The 24,636-nt window shown below is 45.8% G+C and overlaps 1 protein-coding gene across 8 annotated transcripts in view; it reads left to right on the top strand.

The window, feature by feature from the left end:
* The window catches only part of tacc1 (transforming, acidic coiled-coil containing protein 1), a 218,478-nt gene that overhangs the window by 151,875 nt on the left and 41,967 nt on the right, over positions 1 to 24,636 (top strand). For all 8 annotated transcript variants that reach the window (XM_059966243.1, XM_059966208.1, XM_059966228.1 and 5 more), the window contains one exon: positions 14,574 to 14,634. In XM_059966243.1, the coding sequence (XP_059822226.1) occupies positions 14,574 to 14,634 (61 nt within the window). The remainder of the gene's footprint in view (positions 1 to 14,573; positions 14,635 to 24,636) is intronic.

The following is a 24,636-nucleotide window of genomic DNA, read 5'->3' as shown; positions in this document are numbered from 1 at the left end:
GACGTCAGTAGTGGTTCCATTTAATCATCCGAGATGAAGTGGGTGTGTGAAGGATTTTTTAAAGAAAATTTGTAAAAAAAATTAGGACCAGCTTCTGCCTTGTCCATTTGTTCCTTATCCCTCTCCCTCTCCCTCTCCCATTCCCGCTACCCCTCCCCCTCCCCTTTCCCTCCCACCCTCTCACCTTTCCCCTTCTCTCCCTCCCTCTCTCTCCTCTCCCTCCCTCTCCTCTCTCTCTTCTCTCCCTCTCCCCTCTTCCCCCCCACGTAAGAAACTGAAGTACGAGGAACTCCTCTTGTCTGCCCTGCCATCTCTGAGCTTATGGCTGGTGACACCTTGCTGCACAAACCCCATAGCTCTTGATTCATAGAGACATGCATCATGGAAACAAGCCCTTCAGCCCAACTTAGCCATACCAACAAAGATTTCCCTTGGAACTAGTCCTGTTTGCCTGAGCTTGGCTCATATCACTTTGCTATCCGCATGCCCTTAACATCTTAATATCCATTGTTCTCCGCTTTAGTAACTGTGCCTCCACTAACATTCACTAACCTCAAGACATTTCTTTTCATCTCTAACCTTAAATGGTTGGCCTCTACTTTTGAGACTGTAACTGGTTATAGACATCTCGGCCATTAGAAATTCCACCCCTTCGTCAACAAACCCTCGGAGAATTTAGTGTGTTACAAAGAATTTGTCATTTGTCCTTCTAAACGATAGAACAGGCCCATTCTGGCCAATTTCTCCTCTAGACTTTCCTCGTCATCACAAGAATCAATCTGGTGAACCTTTCCTCTCTTCCTCTGCTGCAATTCATCTTTCCTTGGGTACAGATCAGGACTGTATGCAGTTCTCCAAACACAGTCTTACTGGGACCACATTAAGCGACTTTATTCTCGTACTCAAATCCCCTTGCAGTGAACGACAAAGTACTATTAATTTACTAATTATTTGATGGCCACAGGTTTGGTGCAAAGTTCATTGAATTCACATGGTCCACCACTCCCAACCCAGGAGTTCCAGAGCTAGATATGGTCAGATTCCATCAGCTCCACTCACCAGCCCACTTGGCTGAATCTCGATGGCTAAATGCTGGGACATGCCCGTCAGTGAAAGGCTGGGTGTTTCCCCTCCCAAAGGCATGGTAGAGTGTGGCTGGCTTGGCTATTGGTAATGTCACCAATCCAACCATCTACCCAGAAGCTAAGACATTTACCAGCGGTCATTCCCAAATCAGTTGGTGTTTCCATTCCCCACTCAGGCCACGGCAAGGTAAAGTCCTACCATGGAAGTATCAGGGCTCAGACAAATAAGAGGAGATGTTGATAATATGGCCACACTTACAATAGAGGAAGCTTCACCAGATTGATTCCCAGGATGGTGCAAATGTCCCACAAGGACACATGAAGCAGATAGACCTGTACCCTCGGAAATTTAGGAGATCTCTTTTGAAATTCCACACTTTTCTCATGGGGTGGAATTTTTATCCCTGAAGTTAGATGGTTTGCAGGCTTGGAAGTTCGTATAGGTATTGGTTTATTATTGACACATGTGCCAAGACCAAGTGAAAAGCTTGTGGTGCCTACTGTCCAGACAGATCAAATGATTACGTGCACTGAGGTAGAACAAGATAAAACAACAACAGAATGTGGAAAAATCAGGCATAGAAACCCACCCCTGCCACCTGCCTATTTAACATGGGCCAAGAAACCCAACTAGGCAATGGAGGTAGGCTAGTCACTTACGTACTTCTGTGAAGCTGCTTTTTAATTGCCCTGTACAAACCCAAGGATACCAATGGATTGGGCGAGAGTTATGCACATGGTAGAAGGGGGATGGTCCCCACAGTCCTATCAGATTGAACAGTGATCCCTTCACTCCCTCTCTGATCGCCTACCCTGCCCCTCCCCACCTCCAGCCCAGCAGTCACTAATCACAAGGGAACATGCTGCCCCTCACCGTATTCTGGCATCTTCTCTGGCACCATAATCTCCATTCCTCCCCACCACCTCAGTAGCCTAGCCTGTTCCTGATTCAGGTCTGCTCCCACCACCATGTCCTGGTAGACTCCTGCTCTCTGTCTGCCTGCCTCTTCCTCCCACTCTGATCAGTGTGGGGCAGGAAGAAGGGGGGGGGGGTGGTCAGCCACAGTGTGGAGGTTGAAGTCAGCACAGACGCAGATGTCTGAACTCTTAACAGGGACTACAGACAAATCTAAGAGCCTTGGCTCTTAGTCGTTTCCCAGGCAAGGGACGGAGGAGAGGAGGGCAAATGCAGAAGGGGCATTGTTGGATAGCTGGCAGAGAGGACAGCTGCAATAAAATGTGCCAACCGTACAGAGTGGACCCTGCTCTGTTTGGTCTGAGATAAGGACGAAATGGTAGCATAGTGGTTAGATCTTTTGGATGCTCTGGTTTCCTCCCACATCCCAAAGACGCATGGGCTGGTTTGGCCAGAACGGCATGTTACCATGCCGGACTCACAGAGTCCGGGGAACAGTGCAGTCCTCCCAGTAACACAAAGAGTACAAGGAGCTCAGAGGAAGTATTGACCTCAAAGGAGCTGTGAGCAGGACATGTCCTGAGGTGAGTCTGGTGTGCCACCTGCCACTAGTCATGGAGTTAAAGGGGCAGGTTTCCATGGTTGCAGATGTTTGGAGATTTATCTATGATCAGGGCAGCACCATACACAAATCTAAGTCTGGATTTCTGCCTTTTGACCTGCACTGACAGGCATGTTAATGATTAAAGTGGCAGATTTAGAGAGTAAAGTTTGGATAACACATTGAAGTACCAGAGATGAGCATTACCACACTGGCATGCGGTAGCTCCCATCTCCTTCGTACGAAACCAGTGCAAAGGCCACTTACTGCAACCCTCCGCTGCAGCTTCCCGAGATGAATAATTGTTTTGCACTTACTAGTTTTGTGTGTGACCTTTATTTTCTCCCTTTGTCTCTGTGGACCCTTTGACTCTGTCCATATGTCTGTCTTCCTGTCTCTCTCTTGTGTTCTCCGTTTGTGTGTGCACCAGGACCATTGAACAAATGAGGTTTCTCTGTTTTCTGATGTAAGTACTCGGATCTGCTTTGCACGATTAAGTGTCGGCTCCTTTCTCCGTGCTAGCTCATTGCATGTTCTGTACAGTTCCTTGGTTACCGTGTGTTTAATGGCAATGGCGGTAAAACTGCAGTGCCCCCTAAGCATTAGTAAACATAAAGACGGACGGTGAGGTTGCTAAGTGAATTTTCCGTGGTCTTCTGTCTTACTATTTGCACGGAGAAGCTGGGTGACTCTAAAGGGGAGGGTTGGACTACCAGCTTCTTCCCTTGTAAGGGTGCCTCCATACATAGGAATGTAGCCAGAAGGCAGGCAGTGAACAGGAATGGGTCTGAGAGTAGATATTCCACAGCAAATGACTGATATCTCATCTACAAGGCACAAACCCAGAGTATATTGGATCACTAGATGATTGGAGAACTAACATTACTCAAGACACACAGTACCACCCTGGACTAAACAGCCCACTTGGTCAGGACCCACTCATTACCATAGTCATTCAGTCCCCACAGTACATTGTGTGTATCATTTACATGGTTACTTATCCAACAACACCAACCAATGGCCTCTTCCATCTTGTAAGTGAAGGGTAGAAGGTGCCACCACCTGTAGCTTCCTTTCCAGGTTACACACCCACACTGACTTGAAAATATGTCGCTCACCTTCCATCATTTCATCAGTGCTTTTGAATCCTGGAGTCCCCCTCCATTTCAACTGTGGGAGTATCTTCACCACCTCAAGATGGCTGTTCACACCATCTTCTGAAGGGCTGCGAGGGATGGGCAGTAAATATCAGCAATGCCTCTGATACCAGAAAAAGACAAATTGACTTTGATGCTGTGGAAGGTCACTAAGAGACCTTTTGGTTGTTTTTGTCTTTTGCCTTGTTGAGAAGCTGGTCTAGTCAGTGTTGAAGGTTTGCTGTTGTGGGTCCGGCTAACAAGATGGCTAGGTCGCTGGCAGTGGATAACCATGTGTCCTTCAATAAAAGCATTCATTCCTGACCACAAACTGTATCAAAGTCCTAAACAAGGGCTGTTATCCATATCTCCATAGTATGTATGAGGCATAGAGCATGACAGGTACAGAAACAGCCTGATTTTCTGCCCAGTCACATTTGCTTGCACCTGGACAATTGTCCTCTATACTTCTCTTATCCATGTATGATTCCAAACTTCTCTCAGATGTTACAGTTGAACCTGCAATTACCACCTCCGCTGCCAGCTCTTTCCATCCTCGTGCCACCCTCTTGAGTGAGGAAAATTCCCCTCAGATATCCCTTAAATGATTCACCTTTCACCCTAAACCTATGACCTTTAGTTCTAGTCGCACACAGTCAGAGGGGAAAGAGCCTGCACACATTCACTCTATCTATTACATAATTTTGTAATACTGCGTTAAATCACTCCTTATTCTTCTGCACTCCAGGGAATGAAGTCCTAACCTATTCAATCTGTCCCTGCAACTGACATCCTCAAGTCCTGGTAACATCTGTGTAAATTTCCAGTGCACCCTTTCAAACTTATTAATATCTCTTCTGTAGATAGATGACTAGAATTGCATGCAATACTCTAAATTTAGCCTCAACAAGGTATTATATAAGTTCAACCTAACATCCCAACTCCTGTACTCAATGCCCTATTTTATGAAGGTGAATGTGCTAAATGCTCTCTTTATGACACTATCTATCTGTGATGTCACTTTCAAGGAACCATAGATCTGTATTCCCAGGTCCCTCTGTTCTACTGCACTCCTCAGTGTTCACTGTGCAAGTTCTACCCTGGTTTGTCCACCCAAAAATACAACACCTTACACTTGTCTGCATTAAATTCCACCTGCCACTTTTCAGCCCATTTATCAGCCTCCCTCATTTATATGCATGACAAACAGTAACAGACCCAGCACCGATCCCTGCAGCACACCACTAGTCACAAGCCTCCAGTCAGAGAGACAACCACCTACTACTGTACCACTCTCTGGGTTCTCCCACTAAGCCAGGGTCGAATCCAATTTATTGTCTCATCCTGAATTGCCAAGTAGCCTCCCATGCCAACATTGAATCCAATCCAGTTAGCGATCCAGCTGGTACTGTTAGATTCTGGAGACAAGTGAGGTTTAAGGGACTCTGTGAGCTGCTGGGGCTGAGTTCATCTCTGTGGAACCCCTAGGAGTCAGTAACACTTGGGTGATGAGATTATGGTAGTTAGGAAAGGCTCAGTGAATCACTGCTGTCAATGACCTAGATATATTAATGGGGCAAAGAATGGCTGGTGATCACACCATCTTTTAAAACCAAAAACTGGCAGAAATTTGTGTAAAGACAGTGTACAGAAGTGTGGTCATTCTACAAGGCAACTGGTTTTAAAGAACCTGGTTTTTTTATGCAAAACTCCGGGGGCACTGCAGATTTTGTTTCTTCAGAAGAATAAAACATATTCTGTGAAGTGCATTGCTGAGTTTGAAGTCCTCTTCACACAAGGTATAAAATAAAACTCAAAGCACAAACTCGAGGAAATTCACAGTTAAGGCACGCAGTGAATTGCAGAGATTTCCCACAGTGGAAGTGGGAGGAGAGGTGTGTGCCTCTGGGGGTGCCGGCAGCTGGTGGTACTCACCTCCCGCTGGAGCCGGTGAACAATGGGATGCAGAAACAGTGGCAGACCCTCTCTCACATGCTTCCTGCAGGCACCAGACCAGTCTCTCTGCAAAAGTGATTACTCTAGAAGGAGCTTTGTTAAATATTTTATGCCTTCCAAACCATTTATTGCTTCTTTTATTTTAATGAAGTTCTTTAATAATACCCCAAAAATGCTGCTGTAATGTGCACCGTTAATCCTTGCCAAAGAGACCATCCCTCTGCTGACTGATTCAAGCTAGTAAAATACGAAAACGTATTCCCGTCATTCCTTTCCTGCATGGTCAGTCACGGGGTAATAAATTGCACAGCAATAAATTACATTATCATTGGATTAAATTCACGGGATGAAATCTGATTCCACAGAAACTGGGTCAGTCAAATCAGGTCAGTGAGAAATAGATCCGTATCATTTGCTTGGAACTATTTTCTTCTCTGTGTTAGGAGACAGGAAAGAGACTGATCTGTTCGAGAAGGGATTTTGACTCTTTCCCTTCCTATTGCGAAGTTTGAACAACAAAGTTGGGTACCAGATCTACTGTGATCTCATTGAACAGCAGCAGGTGTTCAAAGGGCTGAATTGCCATCTGCTTTTCCCCAGATTCCTGTTTCTCCTTTAGGAAGATGAGTTTCAGCAGAGTAATTCAGCAGTGACATCTCCACACAACTTCCCAGGTTCACCGCTCCATCTTCACGTCATGAAGAAATCGTAGTGGTTTTGGGACCTAGAGAGTGCATTGGGAACTGTTCTTGTCTACAGGAGCTTTCCCCAAAACATGGTGTCATAAGACATAGATGCAGCATTAGGCTATTCAGCCCATCAGGTCTTCTCTGTCATTGCATCGTGGCTGATTTATTATCCCTCTCAACCCCATTCTGTTGCCTTCTCCCCATAACTTGTGACACCATTACAAATCCAGTAGCTTTCAACCTCCACTTTGAAGATACACAATAACTTGGCTTCCACAGCTGTCCGTAACAATGAATTCCACAGATTTACCACCCTCTGGCTAAAAAATTCCTCCTCAACTCTGTTCTCAAGGGACATTCGTGTATGGTGAGGTCATGCTTTCTGGTCCTAGGTTTCCCCACTACAGGAAATGTCCTCTCCACGTCCACTGCATCTAGGCTTTTCAATATTCCATAGGCTTCAGTGAGATCCCCCCTCATTTTTCTAAACTCCAGCGCTTACAGGCCCTTATATTCCTCATATGTTAATCCTTTTTATTCCTGTGATCATTCTTGTGAACCTCCACTAGATCTTCTCAATGCTAGCATATCCTTTCTTAGACCTAGGACCCAAAACTCTTCATGGTACTCCAAATGTAGATGACCAATGCCTTATAAAGTCTCCGCATTACATCTTTGCTTTAATATTCTAGTCCTCTCAAAATGAAAGCTAACATTCCATTTGCCTTCAACCTGCACGTTAGCCTTTAGAGAATCCTGCATGAGGACTCCCATGTCCCTCTGATTTCTAATTGGCTGCCTTTATTCCTTCTACCAAAGTGCATGACCCTACGCTTTATTCCATCTGCCACTTCTTTGCCCATTCTCCCAACCTGTCTAAATCCTTCTGTTTCCTCGACACTGCCTGCCTTCCACCTGTCTTTGTGCCGAAGCAAACTTGGCCACAAAACCACCAATTCTGTCATCCAAATCATTGACATATAACATGAAAAGAAGAGACCCCTGCAGGCTACCGACAGACAACCAGTAAAGGCCCGCTTTATTCCCACTCTTTTCCTTTTGCCAGTCAGCCATTCTTCTATCCATAGTATCTGTACTATATTACCACAGGCTCTTGTTTAATAGCATCATGCGTGGCACCTTGTCAAAGGCCTTCTGAATATCCAAATTAACATCATCCTTTGGAAGTGCAATGCCAATTGGTAGAATAGCCAGTGGATAGAGTGTTTGGGGATCAGTCATGACCTGCTTCTAGAAGTCATTGCCAAGCAGCTTAATAGAGTTAATGACTTGTAGAGAAGATAAATGTAATGTGTCCTCTCCAAATAAAGTCATCAGAAGTAAAATCTTGGAAGACATTGAGAAGTTAATTGGACTTGAAGCAATTAAGAACACAATAGCAGATTCATTTGTCTGACTGTTGAAAGAGAATTGTGAAGGACTTGTGGTTGTTTTAAGGGTATTTGTGGGCTTGGGGTGACATCAGAAGTATGGAAACAGGTTCATACAGTACTTGTGGTTAAGAAGGATGTCCAAGCATACACAGAAAACTATCAGTTAGTTTTCTGATTAAGATAATGCAATGGAATTGATTATGAGGAAGAGGCTTTGGGATTGTGCATGCAGGAACCTAATAGCAGCAGTCAAGAATAATTCAACGGGAAGGCTTTCCCAGTCTAACTTCCCTAGGATGGTGCAGAGATGGAGCTGCTTCCTCATAGTTCCAAGGCCATAGGTTCAGTCCTGGTCTTCGCTGCTGACTGAGTGGAGCTTGCATGTTTTCTCTTTGGCTCTCTGATTTCCATACACATCTCAAAACTATTTTGATGGGTTGGTTAGTTGCCCCCTGTAAAGCACTCTTAGTTTAAATCAGGGGGACATGAATGAGACATCATCTCAGGCAATAGAAAATGAGGAAATGGGATGAGATTACTCCATTTTGATGGACAGAATGTCCTCTTTCTATATAACAACCAAACATGGCAAATATGAAAATCTCTGAGGAACTGGTCACCTGAGATCATGACCTTCTGTGGATGTGAAATTTTTCTGTCACATTAACAATTCTCCGAGACGTGCTTTTTTTCTGGGCCAGGCTAGACTGCATCCCTGTTGTTAATAAACTTTAACAGGCAGAGGATTCTGATGTCAGCATTCATTCCCAAACCTCTCTGGCTCTCTCCCCATCCCTCCTCTAGGAATCTGACTTTTAAAGCCCAAGCCCTCTTTCAGTAAAGCTTCAGAAGCTGAGGTTCCATGTCCTGAAGGCTTTTGGTAAAGTTTGTCGAAGTATTCTTAAAACAACAAGAATATCCCGTAAACCCAGGGAAAGGACAGCCACTTGGTTAAAAGCTCGGTAATGAAAGGACTGAATGGATTGCTTTACAAGCAGCCAGCATGAAGTTACAGAATATAGAACATAGAACAGTACAGCACATGAAAAGGCCCTTCGGCCCACAATGTCTGTGCTGAACGTGGCACCAATTTAAACTAAATCCCTTCTACCAACACATGATCCACATCCCTGCATTCCCTGCATATTCAGGAGTCTATCTGTCAGCCCCTTCAATGCTTCCACCACTATCCATGTCAGCCTCTTCCAAGCAACTGCCACTCTCTGTGTAAAAAAGAAATACAGTCCTGTATACCTCACTTAATCTTGTATCAGGTCTTCTATCAGATCTCTTCTCAGTCTCCAATGATGCAGAGAAAACATCCCAAGTTAGTACAACCTCTCCTTGTAGCTCATACCCTTTAATCCAGGCAGAGTCCTGGTAAACCTCTTCTGATCCAAATCCAAAGTCTGCACCTCCTTCCTGTATGGAGGTGACCAGAATTTCATATAATACTAACCGAAGATTGATACGGCTGCAACAGGACTTCCTTACTCTTGTAAAAGAGTGCTCTGACCAGTGAAGGCAGCATGCCCTTTGCCTTCTTTACTCCCTTATCTACTTGTGTGACCACCTCCAGGAAGCTATGGACCCCAGCATCCCTCTGTACACCAGTGCTATTAAGAGTGTATACTTTCCTTTACATTTGACTTCCCAAAGTGCAACACCTCATTCTTGACTGGTTTAAACTGCATCTGCCATTCGATAAGTCAAATTAATTCCTTCTTTGACACCACGTTACAGAAATTATTTACAAGTTCTGTGCATTTCCTCAGGCCACGTTGCTAGGATCACATGTTCGTTACCAAATAAGTGACCTTAACTTAGAAGGTTAGTGGACAATGGTGAGGGTGACAGATGATTGAAAGCTAGCTGAGGCACTAAGAGGTAGTCCAGGAATGGTGGAGTGGGATGGACAAGCTTTATAAATACAGAGTGGTCAGGAATAGTAAGTGAAGGTTTAAAGCTGACTGGTGCTGAAGAATATTTAATGAAAGCAATAGGAACTTCAGCTGTGCTGGTGGAAACAGTGTAATATATGGGAGAAGGTGGAGATTGGCTAGCATGCTGCTCCAGGAAGGATTTGCCTTGAGTACTGTCCCATCCTGTTGCCTCCTTCAAGTTGGAACTGCATGGGTGGAGCATTGTTTCAAGGTCATGTCATTAAGACCAGATGTCAGGAAGTTTTTCATGTATGAAGCAATCACTGTGCAGAATTATCTTCCTGGTAGAGCCAGAGATGCAGAAACTGCGGAAACAATCATTTGTTACAATAGGTTGATGTTCCAATGAAGAATTTTGAATGGTTTGGGGCAAAATTTGCTCTGTCCAGCCACGTGGCAGTGACTACAGTCTCTGCCTTCTAGTTGTCATGCTGATTTGAGGAACACTTTTACATGCTTTTTGTAGGATCATAGAAAGGAGCCATTCAGCCCATTGATTCCATGCTAGCACTCTGTAATGCAACTCAATTAGTTCCAATGGATCAATTTAAGTTTTTTGTCTACAGGGACAATAATAAAAACTTGCTAGCAGCACCATCACAGGCAGGAAGGTTCAGGCAACACACAGAATATAATTTACCAGGCAGTGAAAAGAAAGAAGAAAAGACAATGCAAAAACAAGACAGTGCAAAAAATAGAAGCAATTGGGGACACGGCTAAGGTTCTGTGACTGCTGGATGTAGACACTCTCTCTGTGTCCATGTGGCATCAAATTAGGCCACTGATGTGTTGTAGTACATTGTAAATACTGAGCATCTACTCTACCCAAGGAAAGAATGGACTAATGTTGTTCTTTCCTTGAACGTTTATGATTATTTAGTGCATAATCCTTATAGATTGGAACTTAATCCACTTCACAATGCAGGTGCAAAATGATTGATGAAATAAAAAACTTGCCCATCATTCCTGCTTACTAATTGCCCCAAGTTCTTGCCAGAATGTACACCATTGTACACACAGCATGTTTTGTTTGGCACAAATTGCGGTTTCTTCATGTGAAACTGCTTTCGCTCAGAGCAAACGTTGAAAGGCAATTAAAGTGCTCAGAGTCAGGGCCATTTGTCTCATCAGGCAGTGCACTTTCATTTAATTATCTTTCATCGATGACCTTACAAGCCGGGTATATTTTTAGAATTGCAAATGAGACAACTGAATCTGACGGCAAGTGCTCCCCATTAGCTTTGATAGGGGATGAGTTAAAGAGGAACTGGCATCCTTCAGAGGGGTTTAGGTTACTGGCAAGTGCTGATAGGAAATAACAAGGAGATCACTCGAACAGTTGAGTCTGGAGAGGACATGTATGGTCCTTATCACAGTACAAGGGAAATGTGGGGTGATGAAATGGATTTTAAGCTTTTGATTCTGACTTGATGTAGACCCACCAGAGTTAATTAGTGACAGGCACAACTGACTTAGCAAGCCAGTCAGCATCAATGGAGGAAACAACAATGACCCTTAACTTTAGTCAGAGGGTGGTAAATCTGTGGAATTTGTTGCCACGAGCAGCAGTGGAGACCAAATCATTGGGTGCATTTAAGGCAGAGATAGATAGGTTCTTGATTAGCCAGGACATCAAAGGGTATAGGGAGAAGTCTGGGGAGTGGAGATAACTGGAAGAATTGGATCAGTCGTGATTGAATGGGCCAAATGGCCTACTTTTGCTCTTATATCTGATGGTCTTATCAGGCACAGATGGTTAGCCCTCTGGTCAAAGGGAGGAATTACTTATCTAAAACATCTGCCAAGCCCTTTCAAATAAAACCATTAAAGACCACAGTACAAGAGGGAAGTTGATTACCTCTTTTGACCCAACTCTATCCTTTCCTTTAAAAAGAGAGCTAAGGGGCAACTTTATGTGGATGATGGTTTGTATATGGAGTGAGCTTTTGGAGAAAGTTTATTTTAAAACATTGAACAAGTTTGGTATATGTATAGGAATGGTTCAGAAGGACATTGGCCAAACTTGGACGATTGGGACTAGCTTTGATAAGAGTCTTGGTAAGCATGGATGGGTTTGACTGGAAGGCCTGTTCCGTGCTGTACAACTCCATGCCTCCCACCCAATATTTATCTCTTTGTGGATCTTTTAATTAATGGCATGATTAATTAAAAATAAACTTCTATTCAGATTCATTTACTTAACTTAAAAATATAAAGCGGAAACTTGCTTTGTAAGGGTAATGTTGAAAGAAAATGAAGTAAAAGTCTGCTGAGGCATATCATCCCTTTGAGCTCTCCAATTGCCTTGAAGATGTTTTCTCTGCCTATTTAAGCTACACTGACTTTCAAATAGCAAGTTCTTTCAGCACCTTTTCTACAGGGCATTTTGTTTTACCCTTTTCCTGTCTGTATACATTCTGCCCTCCTGAACATGGTCAAATGTGTCAGAGCTACACCAGGCACATGTCACACAATTGTCACACCTTATCCCATCTGCCACTTGTTCACTCTGTCAGAGAAACTCCCTTGGTTTCTCCCTCATTTCACTGCTACCCTGACAAATTTAATTCTTTCTCAGTTCTGATGAAGGGCTCTTCATCTAAAGCACTGGCTGTTTCCTTCTCCACAGATGCTGCCTGACCTGTTGAGTTTTCCTAGCATTTGTTATTTCCTGTTATTTTCCCTCCCCATTCTACCAGCTTGTGCTGGGCAGATCCCAACATTGCATAGTCATTACACAGGACTAGCAGTTGAATGTGTTGTCCTCAGTAATTAATTTACAAAGACCGTAAGATATAGGAGCAGAATTAGGCCATTTGGCCCATTGATATTGCTCTACCATTCAATCATGGCTGATTTATTTTCTGTCTCAATCCCTGTGTCCTGCCTTCTCACCATAACTTTTGATGCCTTTATAAATCAAGACATATCACCTATGTTAAATGTACCCAATGACTTGGCCTCCACAGCCTGTGGCTTTGAATTCCACAGATTTACCACTCTCTGGCTAAAGAAATTCCTCCACATCTCTCTTCTAAAGCGTAGTCCTTCTATTCTGAGGCTGTAGCCTCTAGTCCTAGGTTCTTCCACTACAGGAGATGTCCTCTCCACAACAGGAGATGTCCTCTCCACAACCAATCTATCCAGACCTTTCAATATTTGGTTCGTTTCAATGAGGTCCTCCTCATTCTTCCAAACAAAAAGTACAGACCCAGAGCCATCAAATGTTTCTCATACATTAACCCTTCATTCCCAGGACAATTTTCATAAACCTACTCTGGATCCAACCCAATGCCAGCACATCCTGTCTTAAATATGGAGACCAAAGATCATTCTTTCAGAGACCATCCCCAGTTCTCCACATCTCTCACTCACCTTTCCTCCCACTAAAATCCCACAGAGACATAGATTGGATGTAGGCTCTTTGGCCCAGCTAGTCAATGCTGACCAGGATTCCCATCTAAGCTAGTCCCATTTGGCCTTGTTTGGTCCATTTCTTGCTTATCTACATTTACCTGTCCCAGCATCTTTTCAATGTTATTAATATACCTGCCTTACCACTTCTTTTGGCAGCTCGTAACATACATGGACCACCATCTAGGAGAAAAAGTTGCCCCTCAGGTTCCTATTAAATCTCTTCTTTCTCACCCTCAAACTATACCCTCTTTGAAAAAGACTGTGCATTGATGATGTCTATTCCCCTCAAGATTTTATACACCTCTTTAGGATCACCCCTTTCTCCTACATTATAATGAAGGTAGTCCCAACCTGTTCAACCTTCCTCCATACCTGGCTTAGTCCCTTGCAACATCCTCGTAAACTTTCTCTGCACTTCTTCCCACAATGGCATCCTTCCTACAGGCAAGTTACCAGAACTAAACATAATACTGGTAAGGTGACCTCACCCTCACTTTCTTTTCCAATTCTGACAAAGTGACACGATCCAAGCCATTGTCTCTTTCTACAGGCACTGCCTGAGTTGCTGAGATTTTACAACACTTGTCATTTTTTTTTCAGATTTCCAGCACCTTCAGTTTTCTTTGAACTTTACAATTTCCTCTGCAAGCTCCCACAAACAATAATGCAATAACCTGCCTCTTTGTGAGGGCCGTGGATGATTAAGTATTGCCCACAACCTCCAATGTGCATTTCCTCTCCTCTCCTTCAAAACAGAGCCCTGAGGGCCTTAATGTTGTGATTTAACAGTTTGTCCGGTAGAACAAGTCAGCACTCCCCTGAAATGAAGCTCCTGAAGTGAAACTGCTCCAGGAGGAGTTAAATATTTTGGATAATGTCAGACAAAAACCCAAATGTAGAATTAGGTGTGGGAGATTTGGGAGTTTGAGGCAGATTGGCTCATATTACAGCCAAGTCATTTTTTCCCCGCATATCTACTCTATTCATAGAATATGTCAATATCTGAGGCAGGAAATCCGCTAAATGGTGAATTTTAGAGTGAAGTTCTCGGGGAACCTATTAGTGAAAGGGTATGACCAAATCTTGGCCAGAACTCTCTCAGTCAGCACAGAGGGATAGTTTCTGTACCGGGGAAAAGTGCGACTGCATTCACGGAACCAACTGATGTGGGATGTTACGTTGCAGTGATCAGAGGCTGGAACTGTGCTGGCATGCAATGAGGTTCTAGCTTTTTGTCCATAGTCTCTCACATTCCATGCCAACAGTTCACCCTGTTCTTTTTGCCTCTTCAAGCTTACTTACCTGCATGTTGCCTAAATCCCAGGTCGGACAAGATCTTGCACCCGTAATACAGAGCGATGAGATTTGACTGTTCTCCTGTATTTTTCTCTCTCTCTCTCTTTCTCTCTCCCTCCCTTTTATTTTTCTCTCCGAAGGAATGCTTGCCGGGTGAAGAAATATGAAAACCAGTCTCTGGTGTTGGATGTGTGCCCTCAGGTAATCTTCTTTGTTCAGCTAACCTCGCTGCGACATGGGCGATAAAGGAAATACCCCTCGGTCACACGTCGCCGCGGCGCTGCTCCAACGCGTGGCAACCCGGCTCGCACCGTGTGCCTGCAAAGTTGGTCCTCTGCTTTTTGAATTTACATAGTCGTGTCGGCTCAGGTGGACTACATGGCCCATTCAGTGTGGCCGCCTGTCTCTTCCCCTCTGCTATCGGATTTCTGAAAGGTCCGTGGACTCTATTATTCCTCTGTTGCACTGTATGGTTTTGTAACTTTCAGATCTTGCACAAAACAACAAATTTCACAACATGCAGCATGTCAGTGATAATAAACCTGCTTGCAGTTCAGAAGTGCGTGAGATATTAGTGGCGAGGGGGTTAGCGCAATGCTCTTACAGTTCGGAGTGTCCTGGAATTGTGAGTTCAATTCCCGTCGCTGCCGATTACCGATCAGTTAGTTGTCACGTACACCAGGATGTGAAGATCATTTCTCGTGTGAAGCTCGCAGGGTGGAGGTGGTGGTGGTTGTAAATCATGCCTGACAAGGTCAGGAAACCTGCGCGGGCAGTGACAAGCAAAGCTGACTCAGCAAGCCAGTCAGTATCAATGGGGGAAGAAATGATGACCCTTCACTTTAGTCAGAGGGTGGTAAATCTGTGGAATTTGTTGCCACGAGCAGCTGTGGAGACCAAGTCATTGGGTGCATTTAAGGCAGAAATTGATAGGATCTTGATTAGCCAGGGCATCAAAGGCAGGGGAGTGGGGATGACTGGAAGAATTGGATCAGCCCTTGATTGAATGGGAAAGCAGACTCAATGGGCCAAATGGCCTACTTCTGCTCTTATATTTTGTGGTCTTATGAACTGTCTTTAAAGTGGACAACCCATTGGTTGCTGTGGGGCAGTTCCACTCTGGACCTCAGACGTCTGGGTCCAGTGGTACGAACAAGCGCCACCAACTGTGGTCTTCCTTGGTTGCGGTGGATGACCAGGACGCCTTCCTTGCCTTGCCAAGTACAATAAACAGGTACTTTATTGATCCCAAAGGAAATTACAGTGTCACAGTCACATTACAAGTGGACAGATACACAAATATTAGAAGAAGTAAAAAAGAATAAAAAATAAGGTACCTCAGTCTAGCAGGAGGGGATTATCACTTCCCCGGATATAGGCTGACTCATTATAGAACCTAATGGCCAAGGGTAAGAATGACTTCCTATAACATTCTTTGGGACAGCGCAGTTGTCTTAGTCTATTACTAAAAGTGCTGCTCTCTTCAGCCAAGGCGGCATGCGGAGAGTCAGAAACATTGTCCGGAATTGCCAGGATTTTCCATAGGATCCTCTCTTCTACCTTTGTTCAATGTACAAATACCATCTCTGTAGCTGTTGTCCATGGTTGCCTGAAAGTGAAGATACAAGTAACTAGGATGGTAAGGAATATGTACTTCCTCAGTTGAGGCACTGAGTGTGAGTCAGGAGGTCATTTTGCATTTGTATAAAACTTCGGTTAGGCTGCACGGAGCATTGGGTGCAGTCCTGGCTGCCCCACCAGAGGAAGGATATGGAAAGGGCATGGAAAAGGTTTACTGGGATGTTTCCTGGATTTGGGTGTTTTGTATTTCTATGGAGCACGTTGCTAATTTGTGCATTTGCGTTTGGTGTGGGTGCCTTAATTATTTAGCCAGTCACCTTCCTGTTGTGATTCAATGTGCTGTGACTAGGTAGGGACCATGTTTGAAAGGGCAATATCTCTGTTACATCCTTGCTGCCTCTTTACTGAATATTGTGATTCAAGGTTCCAATGCAATAACCTTGACCCAGTAATCGGCATTATGTAGTATCAATCTCAGAAAAGTGTTCAGACACCAAAGCGAGGGTAAGTAGGTAGATTTTAAGGTGGGTGTTAAACAAAGTTAACGATAGTGAGGCTGAAGGTTTCAAAGCTATGGATATAGGTAGTGGAAAGGAAAATGTGATTGACGGTAGACACACAAGTGGACAGTAAGACCACACATTTTCTTTTGTAAAACCAAACAAACCAATAAAACAAGGTGCAGAGGGACCTGGGAATCTTCGTGCAAGACTCTCAGAAGGTTAATTTACAGGTCCAGTCTATGGTAAAGAAGGCAAATGCAATGTTGGCATTTATTTCAACTGGAATAGAATATACGAGCAAGGATATTATGCTGAGGCTTTAAAAGACACTAGTCAGGCTGCACTTGGAGTATTGTCAACAGCTTTGGACCCCTCGTCTTAGAAAGGATGTAGTTTTCATTGCAGAGAGTCCAGAGGAGGATAATTCTGGGAATGAAGGGGTTAACATAAGAGGAGCGTTTATCAGCTTTGTGCCTGTAATCACTCAAACTTACAAGAATGTGGGGGTGGGGGGGGGGCTGATCTCATTGAAACCTACTGAACATTGAAAGGACTAGATAGGGTGGATGTGGAGAGGATGTTTCCTATGGTGGGGGTGTCAGCCTCAAAACTGAGGGGTGAACAGAGCTAAGGACGATTTATTTTAGCGAGAGAGTAGTGAGTCTGTGGAATGCTCTGCCATAGCTTGAAGTGGAGACCAAGTCCATGGGTATATTTAAGGAGGAAGTTGATAGTTTCCTGATCGGTCAGGCCATCAAAGGATATGGCGAGAAGGCAGGTGTATGGATTTGAATGGGATCCGGGATCAGCCATGATGGAATGGTGGAGCAGACTTGATGGGCTGAATGGTCTAATTCTGTTCCTATGTCTAAACAAACCATACTTACACCTTTAATTTGTATCACCGGGACAAGCAATGACCCAGCAATTTGGGCGGTGGTTGGGGGACAGCATAACAGTGGCAAAGGCAGTGTTTATTGCATCCTCTAATTGTCCTTGAGAAGCTGATGGTGTACCACCGCAGTGTGGAAGGGAGGTCCAAGTCTTAGATCTACTGACGGAGAAGGAGCGACAATGTGAGGGTGTGTGCGGTTTGGTGTTCTCTTACAACCGCTGCCCTTTTCTTTGCTTTTGGGAGTATTGGCTTTGGGCAGCTGTCAAATGACCAGGCAAGTGATCTTGGTAGGGAGGGAGATTTTGACAACGTTGAAGTGGAGGAGAGCTTGGATGGCCAAATTTGGAGGAAGGAAATGACCTGAAGGGGCCGGGATGAGCGAGGATGAGAGGTTTGGAGTCGCGCAACACGAATGGGCCAGGATGAGTCTTCGCCAAGAGTTTCCACAAAAGAACATCGAACAATACAGCACAGGAACAGGCCACTTGGCCCATGATGTCTGTGCAGAAGACGATGCCAGATCAAATAAACTTAACTGCCTGCATGTGGTCTCTATCTGCCCATTGGCTGCATGTACCTATCTACCTGCCCCAAACACTGCTATCAATCTGCTTCTACCAACAGTCCTGGAAAACCATTCCAAGCATCCACCACTCCGTAAAAAAAAAAGTAACTTACCTTGGACATTTCTTTAAACGTTCCCCCTCTCATCTGAACTGTCTGTCCACGTGGGTGGCCTTTATGGTATATGATGTTTCAGCAAAGTAGGATTAGGATTCTGTAGTGGTATTGCCATTGTCCTGTGACCTTTGCCCCCATCAACTAATCCTCTGACTTCAGTTAGGGTCAGAGCTGTTGTAGCTGCAGACAAGTCCCAATGCCCTCTGACGTTTTCCACTGGGGTGACTTGAGTACCCCTTGGGAGACCTTGAAGCCAAACACTGGAGATTTGATTTTGTTTTGTGTACAGTATTGTATTTCACATCAATGCTTATCATTAGTCAAACAAGCCCTGACTCCTGTGAAACCAACAGCTTTCATCTGAACCTAATCCCTGGCCAAATAGTCATAAATTGGTTTGGACCTAGAGATCAAAACTGTCAGGGGATCTAATGTGGGAAAGCGATCAGGTTCTGTCATGCTCCGGAACTCAACTAAGGATCAGTGTTGGGTAAGTTGTTGAATGTCAGGCAGTCCAGCTGAAGTTTGTTATCGAATGACTGGGAGAAGGACTGAGGGCCCAGGGAGCAACACACACAGCATGGAAAATTTACACGCCATTCCGTGCATACAAGGCAGCCACAGACTTGAACTTGCTGCCAGTTATTGAATGCATTGTGCGGTATTTTGTTGAGCTGTGGCTGTTCCGTTGATGTTTTACTGGAAGCACGGGATCTGTAGGTGGGATTTTCCTGGCAAGCGTGTCACAGCAAGCGCAGTTTCCAGATAGCTGTCTGATCCCGGCGGACACGAGGTGCCTTGCGCTCCCTTCCCAACAGCGTTGCGGGCAGCCCCGCGCCTGGCGGCCTGCAGCAGTTTGAGAAGGCAGCTCAAAACCGCCAACTCGCGGGCAACAAGGGAGGGGAAAATAAATGCTGGTTCAGCCTGTGAAGCCCACAGCCCTGGTGTGAATATGATAAACAGTTATTGCAGCAAAGCCTGAATCTGCAGTTTGAGGGTGTGGTAAAGATGCTCTCACAGTGTTGTTCGGAATTAATGTTTCCTAGTTGGTATGTGGACTGGAGGTGGTGCCACTTCCCTATGCCTGCTGTCTTTGTCCTCTGGCTTGTGGGGGATGGGGGGCGGGGAGAGTACATCCCTAATCTCAACTGCTTCCTCTTTACCTGGACGTCAAGTGTCTACAGATGTCGATTGGCCTTCACCTTTCACCCAATCGGCTCCTGCATCCAGTATTTCATCCTTTGCCGTTTCTGCTAGCACCAGTAGGATCCTGCCAGTGGCCTCATCTACCCCCCCCCCCCACCCTTGTCTGCATTCTACACAGACCACTCTCTGTGAATCACTTACCCTCCCTTCCCGTTCCCTGGCAATTTCCCCTACAAGTTCCGGATGTGCAGCCCTTGTCCCTCAACCTCCTTCACCAGCAGCTCCTCCAACCTACAGAAACTCAACAAGGAAAAGGAACTGTCACCATCTCCCCCAACCGATGCTGCTCGACCTGCTGAGTTCCTCCATTAGATTGTTGCTCCTGATTCCCATACCTGCAGTCTCTTGTACCTCCTGTCACCTGTAACTCTGCTTCACCCCTCTCTGTCACTGGCGCTTTTCCCTCCGCGCACTCAGCCCCGACGCAGGAACTTGACCTCTCTTCCCCACCTCGACGCCCAGCATTTTGCACCCCGAATCCAAGAAAGGATGCATTGGCATTGGAGGCGGTCCGGGGGATGTTTCCGAGAATGATCTTGGGAATTAGAGAGCATTCCATGACTTGCTGAAGTTTGGAGGAATGAGTTAGTTACTGCCTGTTGCGCCACTGGCATTGAGGGCACCAATGAAGGTGCTTGGGCATTTCTCTGTTGTGCCCCAGGTGTGGTGCAGGCTCCTCACATTTCTGCCTCCGTGGTACGATGCCAAGTTGTCTTCGGTCTCCTTCATTTCCTCCGTCGTTTAGGAGTCCAGTGAAGTGCTGTCTTGATGATGGAGTTGGTGATGATGATGATCTTAGAAAAATGAATCTTACTGAAACCTAAGAAATATTGAAAGGCTTACATAGAGTGGACAATCAAAGGGTGTCTCCTATTTTAGTTGGAGATACAGCCTGGAATCGGCCCCTCAACCATCAAGCAACCTCCCCACCCCCCCCATGACCCCGACGTAACCCTAACCTAAGCATGAGACAATTTGCAATGACCAGTTAACCTATCTGGTACGTCTTTGGACTGTGGGAGGAAACTGGATCTCCCAGGGAAAACCCACACATTTCCGGGGAGGAGACTCCTTACAGGGGACACCGGGATTGAACTCTGAACTCTGACACCTGAGCTGTGATAGGGTCGTGCTAACTGCCTCGCTACCATGGCGCCCGTATGGAAATGGGATGGAAAATAAGAGAAAGGGGAGGGGAAGGAGAACTGATCAGAAGTTGAAGACATCAAGGAGGTTGGGGCGGGGGAAATCTCATTGAAACCTATCGAATATTGAAAGGCCTAGGTGGAGTGAACATGGAGAGGATGTTTCCTATAGCGAGCGAGTCTAGGACTAGAGGGCACAGCCTCAGAGTACAAGGATGTGTGTTTCAAACAGGTTTTTTCTAGTCGAAGTGTGGTGAATCTGTAGAATTCATTGCCACAGATGGTTGTGAAGGCCAAGTCATTGGGTGTATTTAAAGCAGAGTTTGATTAGTAAGGGTGTCAAAGGTCACGGGAGAAGGCAGTAGACTGGGGTTGAAAGGAATAATTAATCAGCCATGATCGAATGGTGGAGCAGATTTAAAGTACTGAAAGACCAAACTCTGCTCTTATGGCTTTATGGTTTTAATCTGGTACCGTGGAGTCGCTTGTGTTTCGGCAGTCAGTCTTGGTTTCCAGCTGCCCCCTGCTGGAAAGCAGTGTAAGTGCGACACAGAGAACCTTCCTCCTCTGAACCCCCTGCAGAAAACATATCGAATAGAAACTTCCACCTTATAGCGGATCCAGGATAGATTTGGGCAACATTTAGTAGAGCTCTGGCAGCCCAGATTCAATGGGTGGTGCACTAGTGTAACGGTTAATATGACACTTTACGGTACAAGTGATCACCGATCGGGATTGAGTACCAGCCTGTCTGTAAGCAGTTTGTATGTTCTTTCCATGACCACGTAGGTTCCCTCCAAGTGCTCCAGTTTCCAACTACATGCCAAAGAGGTGTTGGTCGTTGATGCAAACGACACGTTTCACTGTATGTTTTGAGTTTTCAATGCACATGGAAAAATAAATGTAATCTCTCCCTCTCCCTCTTCCCCTCACTCTCCCCACTTCTCCCCCTCACTCTCCCCACTTCCCCCCCTCTCCCCACTTCTCCCCCCTCTCTCCCCACTTCTCCCCCCCCTCTCTCCCCACTTCTCCCCCCTCACTCTCCCCACTTCTCCCCCCCTCACTCTCCCCACTTCTCCCCCCTCTCTCTCCCCACTTCTCCCCCCCACTCTCCCCACTTCTCCCCCCCTCACTCTCCCCACCTCCCCCCTCACTCTCCCCACTTCTCCCCCCTCACTCTCCCCACTTCTCCCCCCTCTCTCCCCACTTCTCCCCCCCTCACTCTCCCCACTTCTCCCCCCTCTCTCCCCACTTCTCCCCCCCTCTCTCCCCACTTCCCCCCCCTCACTCTCCCACTTCTCCCCCCTCACTCTCCCCACCTCCCCCCTCACTCTCCCCACTTCTCCCCCCCTCACTCTCCCCACCTCCCCCCTCACTCTCCCCACTTCTCCCCCCTCTCTCCCCACTTCTCCCCCCCTCACTCTCCCCACTTCTCCCCCCTCTCTCCCCACTTCTCCCCCCCTCTCTCCCCACTTCCCCCCCCCTCACTCTCCCACTTCTCCCCCCCCCCCTCTCTCCCCAAAATTGTGGTTTCCACCCAAATCCCATCATTATGTGGGTAGGTTAATTGGCTGCTGTAAATTGTGCCTAGCGCGTTACACAGTCCGGGGAGAATTGACGGATATGTGGGGAGAATAAAAAATGGGTTAACCTGCTCCCTGTGTTACAAGTATGTCCTCCTTCAAACTGGGAGATCAGACCTGAACACATTGTGTGCTTTCACTCGGCTCTTTCACAATTCCAGTTAGTTATCTTTAGCCATGTCATGAGGACCAATAAGACCTTTGTCTTCCTAATTGTCTGGCTTACCTACATATTGCCTTGCACACACAGGACACCCATGTTGCTCTGAACACACCACCTTTCCGCCTGTCACTATTGAAAAATGCGGTATATTCAGTCCTTTTCTACCATATTCCTTCCGATGGCCCCACCACTTCTTTTAACCCCTTTGTGTCCTTGAAGCCCCTCACTCACAGCCCAAATGCTGCCCTGCTTAATGGCGTCAGCAAGCTACATGTTTTAGACTTGTTCCGGTCCTTGTGGTGAGCCGGGTCACGGACTCCCAATCCAGCACAACGTATTTACTCCTGCATGGCTTTCTGTCCGTCAACCAATCTTTAATCCATCCCAGTATGTTAACCCCACTGTCGTGGTGAACTTTTGCCTCTGCTGTATGAACAACTGGAGAATGATCATGGCCAGGCTTATGGGCTGTTTATTCCTTAGCGACGCATACTGGGGAATAATTATCAGCCAGGCCACTTAGGGTAGCACTCTCTCTTTGCAACAGTATTTCTTAGATTCACTTCAGGTAGCGCCTCGTCCTAATATTTCATCTGGAGTACGGCAGATCTGACAGTGGTAACTTCCCTGAGCACCTGACTGGAGGGCCAAATAACTCAAGTGTCTGGACCGGGACTTGAACGGAGAACCTGGCGATTCTCGGTATGAGGCACCAAGCCATGGCTAAATCCAGAGTCAGAGTCGTTTCTTTAGCACGTCATTTCACTGCTTTAAGTAGAGTGCAGGGGTGGGCCAGCAACACTGAGGCTGTGAGGAATTTGAATTCTGAATAATAGTCTGGAATTTAAAACAAGATAGTCCCAGTAATAATGACCATGGAACTAACAGATTGTTATTAACAAAATAAGCTGAATTTCATGGTTGTATATAGTGACATATGCAGTATGTGCTTAAATAATAAATTTATTTTGATCTTGGAACTTGGAACTTTAGGTTAAGGGTAAAGTTGGCTACCATTTTACAGCAAGGGTTAAGGTGATTTTAGACCCACAGCAGTGTGATTGATTCGTTAGAAAGACACTGAGAGAGGATGTGCTGGTATTGGAGAGGGTCCAGAGGAAGTTCATGAGAATGATCCCAGAAATGACACGGTTAACATTTGAGGAGCTTTAGATGGCTCTGGGCCTGTACTCACTGGAGGTTAGAAGAATGGGGTGGGGGTAGGGGGGGGAAATCTCAGTGAAGCCTATCAAATATTAAAAAAGCCTAGGATGAATGTGGGGAAGATGTTTCCGATAGTGGGGGAGTCTAAGAGCAAAGGGCGCAGCCTCAGAACATCCCTTTAGAAAAGAAATGAGGAATTTCTTCAGCTGGCCAGTGGTGAATCTGTGAAATTCATTGCCACAGACAGTTGTGAAGGCCAAGTCATTGGGTATCTTTAAACTGGAGGTTGATAGGTTCTGGATTAGTAAGGGTGTCAAAGATTATGGGGAGAAGGCGGGATTACGGGGTTGAGAGGGGTGATAAATAAGCCACGATTCTGCTCCTATGTCTTATGGTTTTAGAGGCCGCAGACTGGAGCAGCAAGTAATCCCCTGGAGGGATTCAGCGGGTCGGGCAGCATCTGGTGAGAAAGGGCTTGTCAACATAGTGGTGTAATGGTCAGCGCGACGCAATCACTGCTCGGGGTGCCAGAGTTCAGAGTTCAATTCCGACGCCATCTGGAAGACGTTTGTATGTTTTCCCTGTGACTGCGTGGGTTTCCTCCGGTGCTCCAGTTTCCTCCCACAGACGTGGCAGTCAGTAGGTTAATGGGTCACTGTAAATTGCCCTGTGATTAGGCTGGGGTTAAATATGTGGGTTTCTGGGTGTTGCAGTTCGTTGGACCGGAAGGGCCTGGTCCACGCTGTATCTCTAAGTAAACATCTCGGGTTGGAACCCTGGATCAGGACTCAGAGCTGATGCGTGGTTTTGACCTGAGATGCTGACAGTTCCTTCCGCCCCCGCAGATGCTGCTGGACCCTCTGAGTTCCTCCAGCAGATTGTTTGATAGAATCCTAAACTGCACTCTGCAAAAGCTCGGCAAGCACAAGTGGCAGAGGTCCAAGGAGCCACCGTTAGGGTGCCACTGGGGCTGAGCAATAAACAGTGGCCTTGTCAGAGGCACCCACATCCTTTGAGTGATTAAAAGCAGCTATCTGCATGGTTTTGCTTTTGTATAACGAACGCCTGGTGACTGGGCTGATGCAGAGTAACATCATTCAAGGTAAGTTGATTTGGTCGCCTCTGACGAAGAAAGGTAGCCTTTGTCAGTGCTTTGCTCATAATACCACCGCCCCCCCCCCCCTTCCTTTTGATCCTCACTGAGGACTACACAGACTAATCAGGTCAGCCCTATCTTCATCATAGACCCATCTCCAAACAAAAAGACCACTTCCTGACTATT

Source organism: Hypanus sabinus, chromosome 1 (assembly GCF_030144855.1).
Source record: "Hypanus sabinus isolate sHypSab1 chromosome 1, sHypSab1.hap1, whole genome shotgun sequence".
NCBI classification, from domain to species: Eukaryota; Metazoa; Chordata; class Chondrichthyes; order Myliobatiformes; family Dasyatidae; genus Hypanus; species Hypanus sabinus.
This window is presented reverse-complemented; position numbering and strand designations above follow the sequence as displayed.